Genomic DNA, 11,013 nt, shown 5'->3' with positions numbered 1-11,013 from the left:
CTTCCAGCCCAAACCATTCCATGGTTCTGTGGTTTTGGGGTGTCTCGGTGCCATCAGCTGCCAGGAGTGACACAGCCGTGCCCCATGAGTTGTGTCCTCACGCTGTCACTGTGCTCGGGGGTGGTGGCAGCCGAGATAACGTCGCTGTGCAACACGAGAGGAAGATCTGGTTGCTTTTAAGGGTGTTGCAATCCCGTTGCTGGATTCCTGGCCATGATAACATACCAGCAGAGATATAATTATGTCAGAGTGAAAAATACCCGAGCTTGAGGTATTCACTGAGCTCGAGCCATCACGGATCTGTGCTGATGGACTGTGGCCCTCAGCAGGAGTGTGGTCAAAGGTCTGATGTTATCAGTGTGTCGTGCAGCCCCTCTGCCTGGTCCTTTCTGTGCAGGAATGCTGTGCACACATCATCATCATCATCATCATCATCATCATCATCAGGCCGGGCTTCGAGAACGAGGATTTGGGAAGGGCTCTACCCACGTTTGTTACAAGCATGCTGGTGGCTAAAGAGGCCAATATGAGATAGACACGTCTGGTTACAAAAGGCACAGCAGAAGGACTCCTTAGGTGGTAAATTCTGCAAGGCATGATTCCTTCTGCATTGTCTTTTCTCCTCGAGGGTGACCCTGCGTGCGCTCTCAAAGGAAACAGCAGCGTTATAGATGGTGTGTCTGCAGAGCTCCCGGTTGGAGGCCAGAGTAGACCAGTTATGGTGGTCAATATGGCCAAGGAATGTGCAGGAATGCTGTGCACACACACACACACACACACACACACACACACACCCCATCCAGGGCTGCTCCAGCCCTGCTGCCAACGCTTCCGGCTCAGGGCGAATCCCCGAGTGACATGGGGGTGACTCACTCTGCCTTATCTTGTCCCACCAACACCAAGTGGGGGTGACTCACTCTGCCTTATCTTGTCCCACCAACACCAAACTCCACCGGAGCAGCACGCCCAGCTCCCTCTCCTCCAAATCCCAAAGCCTCCGGCTGGGAGCGCATTCCTGTCATTACTCCTGGCTTTGGGGCACTGCTTCTCTGCAGACACCGGGATTTCTGAGCCTGCAGGGCTGGGTGGTCTTCTGATTCCACATACCCTCTAAGCATCGTGCCTCCCGCTCCCTCTCTGCCTGCCTCTACCCTCTCCTCCCAGCCTTCTCCCCACTACCTGGTGCTGAGCCCTTTCCCTGTTCCCCGTGGGCTCCCTGGGAGCAGTCACTGCCAGGTATGTGGACCCTGGCACAGGTGCTCTTTGTGCTGAGGATTGGACAGTGCCCAGGTACTCTTTGTGCTGAGGATTGGACAGTGCCCAGCTTTTTACCTCCATTGTGGTGCTGTAATCCCTGTTGCTCCCTCCTCCCTCCATTCCACTCATTATTCTCATACTGAGCATCACCTTTCACTGCCATCCCAATCTTACCCTTCCTGCCCAGCCCTCTCTGGATGTGACATCACTGTGTGGTGCCACACAAATGAAACCTCCACCTCTTCCCGACACTGCAGGTCCGGTGAAGCTATTTGTGATTTCCTCTAAGGAGTGTATCTGGTCTGGTTTTCCCTTCCCTGCCCTCTCCTACTCCACCTGCATCACAAATCTTGGTCCCTGCAGTGCTGCCCTGGAGTCATCCACATCTCTGTGGACCTCTCTGTCTCAAAACTGTCCCTCTGCACGTCCCTCTCCAGTGCTCATCCATCTGCATCTCAGCACCTCTTGGTTTTGGTCCAGCTCCTCTGGCTTTGGGTATGTGCAGTGCTGGGCTCTGGGCTTCCAGCCCACACACAGATCCAGCTGGGCACCTGGGGGAGCCTCCAGGTCAAGCTCACCTGGCCAGAGGCAGCTGTCCTCACTGGGATGTGATCATTCCATCCCATCTCCCTCTCCTCTCCCTTCCCTTCTTCCCCCTCTTCCCCCTCCCTCCCTCCCTCTCCCTCCTCTCCTCCTCTTCTCTTTTTCCTTCCCCATCATCTCTGGACACCACAAAGCCTGTTTTTCCTCTCCCACCAGCTTGTGCTGGTCCCTGTCCTTCCTCAGCAACTGCAGGGCAGACTCTGCAGTGAGACACCGAGGCCTCCCTTGGGGGTGGGTAGAGGGTTAGTTATGAGTTATACAAGCTATAAATTTTGCTGGGAAAAGCAAAGCATCCCCGAGACTGGACACAGACCCACCAGAGCAGCAGGCCAAGGCCAGGCTGGCCCCTGCTGCTCCCTGGGGCTGTGCAGATCCCCTCCCCACACGGGCTCTCTCCGCAGGCTCCTGCGCGCCGCGATCCTGCCCCTCAAACGCTTCTGTGGCATCAAGCTGCAGGTGAGGGGCACAGAGCACCTCAACATCGAGGAGCCCTATGTGATAGTTTGCAACCACCAAGCTTCCCTTGACCTCGTGGGTACGTGCAAGGGAGAGGGGGGTGTGCCCATCACTGCATGGGCAGCCTTTGGGGTGCTGGGGGGGAGAGGGGGGGTCCAGGCTCGCTTTGGGGGGTCCCAGTGAGGTCACAAATCCCAGGATTTGTGCAGGGAAGTGTGGTGGGCTTAGCCCAGAAGAGCTGGTGGGACGGGGTGTGCTGCAGAGAGAGGGCTGGGACAACAGGAGATGATGCCAGGTCACCACAGCCATGGGGCTGGGTTGTTCTGGAAGCCATTGGACACGACTTAAAGTCCTTTAAATCAAGTTTTAAAAAAAATCCAACCTGGTGCTATATTAGGGTGTAAATGACTAAATAATGTCTGTCCACTGATCTAATTTGTCCCCTCTGGAGGGTTCCTCTCTGCAGTAATCACCCCTGTGCTGGTTTAAAGGTAAACCAGCAGGGGAAATGAACTCAACTCAAAAGAGAGATTATAAGTCAGAATAACAATTTAATAAAATAACACAATAAGTACAATTATACAGACAAACAATTGGTTTTAACCCACAAACCCCAAATATAAAACCCAGCACCCTGGGGCATGAACAGAGTGGTGTTCTTTGGGCCCCTGAGTCCAAAGGAAAAGGTGAGGGGAAAACCTGTTGGTGAGAGTGCTGGTGCAGTCTGGTGCACCAGAGTGGTGATTGCAGTCTGGTTGAAAGCAGTGAGCTGCAGTCTTCCTCTGGATCCCATGAGTGGTAAAAAAGGTTCCAAAACTCCAAGTTTATATATTCTCCAGTTCAGGTAGGAATGCTCAGTCCTTCCCTCAGAGCAAGGAATTCCATAAAAGGGTGTGAGGACAGGAGCATCTTCCTATCTCACAGGCCTCTGAACACCCAGTTTATAGCCTGAGGAGTCGGGCTGCTCTGGGCAGAGGGTGTAAATGCTCTATTGACAACAGTTTCTGGGAAATGGCATGGAAGGCTATAGAATACACAGTTTTGGGTTACACCCATATCATGGTGAACTGGTCTCAGCTGTCCTAACTAGGACAACCCCTCAGGGATGGGGTGGCTGCACTGCAAAATACGTTCCTGGTATTCAGCTGCTTTGTCCAACCTGGGAGTTAAATTTCCAAGCAGTGAAGGATTTTCCAAGCTGATTCTTCTGCCTCAGATAATCCGGGGTTGGGGAGGTATTTTAAGAGCTCTGCCATCCCTCCTCCAGGCATGGCAGAGGTCATTCCTGAGCGCTGCGTGCCCATTGCCAAGAAGGAGCTGCTGTACATGGGCACTGTGGGCTGGGCCTGTTGGCTCAGTGGCATCATCTTCATCGACCGCCACAGACGAGACGCTGCCATTGATGTCATCTCCCAGACAGCCCGGACCATGTGGCGTGAAAACGTGAGGGGGGCTGGCAGGAGGGGGGCCTGGGGGGGGAAACACCCCTGGGGTTAAAGGGGGTGAGTGGAGGACTGAGGTAGGAGGTCCCAGGGGCCCTGGCTGTGGTCCAGTCTCGTGTCTCTCCCTGTCCTGTGCAGCTCCGAGTGTGGGTTTTCCCCGAAGGCACCAGGAACCAGAACAAATCCATGCTGCCCTTCAAGCGTGGGGCTTTCCACCTGGCTGTGCAGGCTCAGGTGAGGGAATGTCCTTATGTTCAGTCAAGGGTTGGACTCAATGGTCTTGGAGGTCTTTTCCAACCTAAATGATTCCATGATCCGCCCCTTCTGCTCGCCCTGGATGGAGCGGGGTGGGGGTGCACTCTGGGACAGTGGGATGGAAGTCTTTTTGGTCCCCTGGGACAGACACTGCTGTGCAGGACCCAGGGTGGGACAGGGACCTGCTGAGGCCTGGGGCACCGCAGGAGCTGGAGTCCCACCTGGGGAGGGGGTCTGTATGAAAGGCACCCCTGACCCTCTGTGTCCTGTAGGTTCCCATCTTCCCCATTGTAATCTCCCCGTACTGGGACTTCTTCAGCTCCAAGGAGAAGAGGTTCACCTCTGGTAAGTGATGGACAAGAATTCCCGTGCCAGAAGGCAGGGCTGGCAGTGGCGAGGAGGCACAGGGGGGTCTCTCTGTGGGACACTGAGGTGTGGGGAGGCAGCTGATGGTGAAGGTGGTTCCTGGTGATTCCTTTAACAGCATTCCTGGCCTTTCCCTTCTCTCCCAGGCACATGCACCATCCGAATCCTGCCCAAGGTGGAAACACGGGGCCTGAGCCCCGAGGATGTCCCCGAGCTGACCGAGGCTGTGCGCGGGGCCATGGCCGATGCCCTGGCTCAGATGTCTGGGAACCCCCAGGGCGGGGGCACGGGCAGCCCCCAGGGCCAGGAGGACCCAACTGGGACCACTTATTAGGCAGAGGGAGCGAGTCCCTCGGGGACACAAGGGAGGTGGCACAGCCAGAGGCTGGGCCATGCTGTCCCCTTGTCCCCTGAGGATGTGTCCACCAGCCCTGCCACCGCCCCGGCAGGACGGTGCCCTGGTGCAAGGGGAGCAGAGCAGTGCAGGACAGGGACCAGGCAGCTCCCCCAAAACAGAGCGAGGTGACCCCGAAACCCCTGGTTATGGCTGTGCATCCCCCGTGTCCCCCACACCTGGAGCTGTGTCTGTCCCCTGGGATGGCTCCTGCCTGCACCCTGGGCAGGGGGGGGTGCTCCAGGCAGGGCTGGGGGGTCACAGCACCATTTTCCACCCCTGACTTCCCCCAAGGGCGTGCTGGGTTCTTCTTCCAGGCACTCCTAAAATGCTGTTGGGATACAGCCAGCTCTGGGGAGGAGTCCAGAGTGCAGCATGTGGCCTGGGGGGACACGAGGTCCAGGGGATGTTGCCATGTGGGAAGAGCATCCTCGACGCTGAGTTGTGAGCCAAGGCTGCAAGATTAAACAGGCTGTAGCTGGTGCTGGGTGTGCTCGTGTCCTGCCTGCGTCTGAGGAGCTGGGGGGAGCATGGGGAGGGGGAATCCTTCTCCTTAGGACCGTGCTGGGGGCCTGCATCCGTGCACATGGAGCATCCCTGTGGACACCACAGCGTATCCCCGGGGTGTGGTGCTGGATGGTGTGAGGAGCACAGGGCAGGGGGAGAGTGACACTGATCTGACCCAGAGGTAGAGCTCTCCCTGCCTTAGTAAGTGCACAGGAAGAGCATCTATTAAAACCCCAAATACCCAGAGGATCCTGGATTGTGCCCACCTGGATCAGGAGGCTTCAAGATGTCTCCCCATGGCTTCCAGACCGTGGCATAGCCAGGCCCATCCACCAGCTGCCAACTTCCCTGGCTGTTCCTCGCAGTCAGGCAGGGATTTGGACATCATTTGGCTCCTTCCCAGCTGAGCAGCTCCTGTCCCAGCCACCCCAGGGTTGCAGCAGGGCTGGGACAACTGCAGGGGGGGGCTGTCCCCTGTGCTGGGAGCAGGGTGGGCAAGGCTTCACCTCCCATCTTCAGCTAAAACCTGCAAGCCACGGGCAAGCGAGGGCACAGCACTGTGGATTGGCACCATTCCTGCTCTTGGGAGCAGCTGGCTCATTATGGAGGAAATCCTGCAAATCTGTGGCAATTGTCTGCCCAGACAGATACCAAAACATCAGCAGCAGGAGAGAGGCTTCCCACGAGCAACAACTCACCAGACCAGGAACTGTCACAGGGAGATGGTCAAGGGCAGTGTGCACATGAAGCATCCCATGTCCTAGAAAACCCCTTTAATCCCTTCCTTCCTGCCAGGGGTCCCAGTGTGCAGCTCAGTCTGTCGGGTCTGAACTGACTTGGTGGTCCCACCACTTTCTCACCACCTTGGGTGTGGTTTGGCTGCTCAGAACCTTGAGCCCAGCAAAGGTTGGGTTTAGGGGTTATGCATTAATAGGAACACAGACAGGTTGGGGTTGGAAGGGACCTCCAAGCCCATCCAGTCCCATCCCCTGCCACAGGCAGGGACACCTTCCACCAGCCCAGGTTGCTCCAAGCTCCATCCAACTTGGCCCTGGACACTTCCAGGGATCCAGGGGCAGCCACAGCTTCTCTGGGCAAAGCATTGTCCAAGCTGGACAGCCAGGTCCCAGGCAGAGACCTTGCTGGCTTTTCCACTGTCAGGGGAAGGTGAAAGCTTGGGGAGAGAAAGACACTTCAGCACAGGGACTCTGGGAGCACCTTGCTTCCCCTGGCCCTCCAGACATGGGGTCTGCAGTGACCCTGCCCTGCTGCTTGGTCGTCCAGCCCTGGCACAGCTGCCAAGGGCAGTGGTGGAGTCCCCATCCCTGGAGGGATTTGGAAGCTGTGTGGATGTGGCATTTGGGTCAGTGGTGGCCTCAGCAGTGCTGGAGGAGCCACGAGCTCCTGGTCACGTTGAACCACCCCTGGGATGCCTGTCAGGGCACTGACCCACGGCCACATCCTGGGGAGGGGTCAGGGTGGACCTGGGGCCGTGCTCCCAACTCCTGCCCTTGGGGGTGGCAGGTCCAGCCTCCTCCAGACACCAACACTGTGTGGGGCTGCTCCAAAGGGCAGGGGGGTGGGCACAGGGCTGTATCCAGCCATACCTGAGCAGGGCAGGCATGGGGACAGCAGTCATGGTCATCTGAGATCCCATGGAAAGAGGTCAGCCCCCTCCATGGCTTCCTGTGGAGTGATGGCACGTTTTGTCCAGAGAAGCTGTGGCTGCCCCATCCTTGGAAGTGTCCAAGGCCATGGTGGACAAGGCTTGGAGNACTGCCTCTGCCCACATCCCCAAAAGGAAGGGAACTGCAAAGCAGGGAGGAAACCCTGCAGAGCAGGGGATGTGCTCTGAACACCACGTGGCTGTTGTGGAGCTGCCTCAACTTTCTGGAATTCCCACCAGGACAGAAGGAGGGAGCTCAGCCTCTGCCCTGGCTGGTGTCCAGCTCCCAAGAGTGGTGCAAAGAGGAACGAGAGCAGCCAGAGTCAGCACCACAACACAACACTGTCCTGTTCCTCTACCCAGATTTGATGAAACCAGAGGAAACGGGACAAAAATCCAGCCTCAGATGTGTGATCAGCCCAAACAGCTACTGTTTGGTTAAGTTTGAAACACCTGTAAACTTGCCCTTTCTGAGGAATCACCACAAACTCATACAATACAATACACAAACTCATATAATACAATGTCATCATGATGTGCTGCCTATTTTTGTTCCATTTGTTCCCACTCCACCCTGGCACCATTTCCCAGCACAGCAGTGTTCAGGTGAGTCCTGCCCCCGGGGTTTGAACCTCTGCAGGTTGTAGGAACCTTTCCCAATACTGCAAAAATCCAGCAGAGCCTTGAACCCAGGAAGCTGTGGGTAAACGTGGCCTGAGCTGTATCTGCAGGTGCCTGTGGATCCCTCTGCCAGTCCTTGTTTGCTCACTGGATGGGAAGCAAAGATCCCATTTCAGGGCCTGCAGAGGGACAGACGCAGGTCCAGAGCGATGCAAGCCCTGCAGGAGGAGGCTGTGGCCGTCCTAGACATCCACTTCAGCTGGAGACATGAGGTCTCCAGCCCTGCCCATCCTCTCCCTCATCCTGCCCCTCATGGCTGGGGCACCTGCAGCCCCCTCTGTGGCTGTCTGTCTGTCTGTCTGTGCCTGCTGGCATGGCTTTAGCCTCAGCTCCTTGGGAATTCCTGGAGGGAGCTGCTCCCTTGTTGGGGGTCGTTGGCCAGGGTGGGGACGCTCAGGCTGCTGGGCTGTCCCTGCCCATGAGCATCAAGGACGTGGCACTGGGGGCTGCTGGGCTGGTGGCCCTGGGGTGGTTGTTGCAGGTGCCCTTTGCTTTGAGCTGGGAAGCCAAGGGGAGCCCAGGGGCAGCGTGGGGAGGCTGGGGGAGGTGGTGCTGCACCCCAGCACAGGTTCCTGTGTGTCCAGGGGCTCTTTGAGGTCTCCATGGGGTCTGTGCTGGGTTCTGTCTCACCCCCACACCCCTCTTGTCATCACTTCTCCTTGCCAGGAGGTGTGTGGTCACAGCCCCAGCTGTGATGTACCACCCCAGCCCAGCCATGCTCTGGGGCCAGGTGACCATCAAGCAGCTGGGAGTGCACAGAACCCACCCCATCACCTGCTGAAGAGGGAGGTCCAGCAGCCTCAGATGCAAGTGAACTTCACCTTCACTGTGAGTGTCACCCCAAAACAGCCCTGAGCAGGGAGGGGATGTCCTGGGGACATCCTGGGCTCCTCGGTGCCTCCAGGCAGAGCAGTTTGCACCAGCTGCCCTGAGCTGGGGCTGTGACCCAGGGAGCAGATGTGACTTCCCCATTTTTTAGCAGAGTCTCATCCCTCATGCAGACAGAACTACTCCAGGCTCAGCCCAGTTATCCAGTGGCTAAAATAATCCCCTGGTAGGAGACCTGCAGACCAGAGCAGGGTGTTGGGGGGACATTTTTTCCCAGCCCCTGGCTCAGGGAAGGTGTCCCTGTGGGTGAGGAGAGCTCAGGGTCACCCAGAGTGAGCAGAGCACCCTGGCCATGGCTCATCCTCACCTGCAGCCTGATGTTTCCCCCTGCAGGCTCCAGAACCCATCAGTGGGAAGGAGGAAAACCTAGACCTGCACATCTCAATCCAAGGAGATTCCCTGAAGGTGTCTGAGAAGAAGGAGGTGAAGCTGAAAACACTGGACCCTGGGATCTTCATATAGACAGATAAACCTGTCTACAAGCCTGGCCAGTGAGGTGATGGGGGCAAGATGCACCACCCTGCTCTGGGCTGAAGGACCTGGTGGGAGAGGGCTGCAGGAGGCCCAGCCTTGCTCCTACACTGCGTGGGAATAGGAGGGCTCATCCTGGGATGCACTGGAATGCCCAGCACTGACAGAGGGCAGTGCCAGGACACCCTGGCAGTGCTGCTTGAGGGGCACTGCAGGGCTTGGGGGGGATTTCCATCCTCCCTGAGGATGAACTCACTCCTCCATCTCTGTTTCCCTTTTCCAGTGAAGTTTCGAGTTGTCTCTTTGGATGAAGCCTTGATTCCCATCAATCAGCAGGTGGGAGGAGGGTTGGGGTGGGAGGAGGTGACAGGGCTCTTCTGCACTGCCCTCCTACAGCCCCAGCCAGCCATGGGAGAGCTGTGGGAGGCAGCCAGTGCCTTTCCCCTTGGGAATCCTGCCCCAGCCTGCTCTGCCCGGTAGCTGCCCTCCCTGGGGGCAGGGATGCCCTGTGCTGTTCAGGCTGCAGCAGGATAAGGAAAGAGAAAGCAGGATTGCACGTGTGGCACGGGAACGGACCCAGGCGAGCTTTGAGATAGGCAGGTAGGGATGGGAGTGGGAAGCAGGGAATGTGCTGCTGATATCCATCAGATCAGACACCAGTATTACAGGTGGGCTCAGTTTCTGGCACCTCTGAGCAATCACTGGGGTCTCTGGAAGTGGAGGAGGTTAAGAGATTAAGATGATGCTGGACTCTTGCTCAGGCACTAGGAGATGTCACCTCTCCGTGCCATGCTGGCAGTGCCCTCAGTTCATCCCAGACAGAAGTGCCCACAGGCTCAAAATCCATCCCAAGGCATATTGAAGGGTGGGAAGTTCACAGCATCCCACAAGTAAGTCCCTGTACTCCATGCGTGGCTCCATCGATGTCCCTACCCTGGGGAGACCCCAAGGAGAGCTTTGAATTTCTCCTCTAACCATCCTCTCCTTGCCTTGCAGCTGCCCCCGATGTTCCTGGGGGTCAGTGCGGGAGACAGAGGGAGGCTGGGAGAGCAGACACAGCACAGCCCGGGCTGTTGGACTGCGGGGCGCTGGGCTGCCCAAAGTGCTGACCCCGCGTACCCCTGCGGCTGCTCCTCCGCTGATCCAACAGCACCCTCTGCCAACCGGGATGAGAATTGCGCCAAAGGACGGGAAGCTTTGACCTGTTTCCTTTTGGAAGGGGACTTCTGGGTACGGGATTATTGTTGAGGTGCTTTCGTGTTCTTTTGTTCTGCCAATACACATATATCTTTTCATAAAGGGCTGTTATTTTTTTCTTTTCCATACTTCCTCGACTGCAGCCTCTTAACTGCTCTCCTGGGTGGAACAGCAGTCCTGCAGCACTCAGTGGTTTGTGTTCCCAGGGTGGCTCCAGGCTCGGTCTGTTCCTGCACTGAGCCAGAGCTTCTGCATGGAACATCTGCCTCTCACTTGCTGGGACAAAATCCTGTGCTCATCCCGCTGCCCCACCTCAGCAGCCCTGCAGAAACGTCCCCAGGAAATCCCCTCTGGAAGGGAAAACCTCACAGGAAAGGGAGGTTGTGGCTGCCCCATCTCTGGAAGTGTCCAAGGCCAGGTTGGATAAGGCCTTGAGCGACCTGGTCTAGTGGGAGGGGAGTGGAACTGGGTGAGCTTTAATGTCCATCCCAATCCCTTCATCATCTATGATTCTCCTGCTGTCTCTCTCTCAAACAGTGCTGGGGACCTCGTGGCTGAGGGCTGGGGCCTCTGCACCACAGGGTGGCTGTGAGAGCTTTTGCTGGGCAGAAACCTCCTTGAATTTCCTCCTCATTACCCTAAGAAGGTTCTGTTGATCCAGTGCCTGTCTGTGCTTTACTCTGCTCCCCACAAAAACCCCAGTGTCCATCTTGTCCCGTGTCAGGTCAGCGCTCCCACCTGCCTGGGTGAGGGGCTGCTGCCAGCCCAGAGCTGCCAGGGTTCTGCCTCTCCTCCACAGGCCATGGTCTGTCCCTGCTGCTGTCCCCACT

General features: G+C 57.1%; 1 protein-coding gene across 1 annotated transcript in view; it reads left to right on the top strand.

The window, feature by feature from the left end:
• LOC103766629 (1-acyl-sn-glycerol-3-phosphate acyltransferase alpha-like) overlaps positions 1-4,713 on the top strand; it is a 5,584-nt gene extending 871 nt beyond the window's left edge. Inside the window, exons 2-6 of the mRNA XM_029963305.1 lie at positions 2,262-2,395; positions 3,584-3,759; positions 3,897-3,992; positions 4,286-4,358; positions 4,526-4,713. Coding sequence (XP_029819165.1) covers positions 2,262-2,395; positions 3,584-3,759; positions 3,897-3,992; positions 4,286-4,358; positions 4,526-4,713 — 667 coding nt within the window. The remainder of the gene's footprint in view (positions 1-2,261; positions 2,396-3,583; positions 3,760-3,896; positions 3,993-4,285; positions 4,359-4,525) is intronic.
• Positions 4,714-11,013: the final 6,300 nt, after the last annotated feature.

This window comes from Manacus vitellinus, unplaced genomic scaffold (assembly GCF_001715985.3).
Source record: "Manacus vitellinus isolate BGI_N305 unplaced genomic scaffold, ASM171598v3 scaffold_100_pilon, whole genome shotgun sequence".
Classification (NCBI taxonomy): domain Eukaryota; kingdom Metazoa; phylum Chordata; class Aves; order Passeriformes; family Pipridae; genus Manacus; species Manacus vitellinus.
Note: the sequence above shows the minus strand (reverse complement) of the source record. Positions and strands in the feature narration are given on the sequence as shown.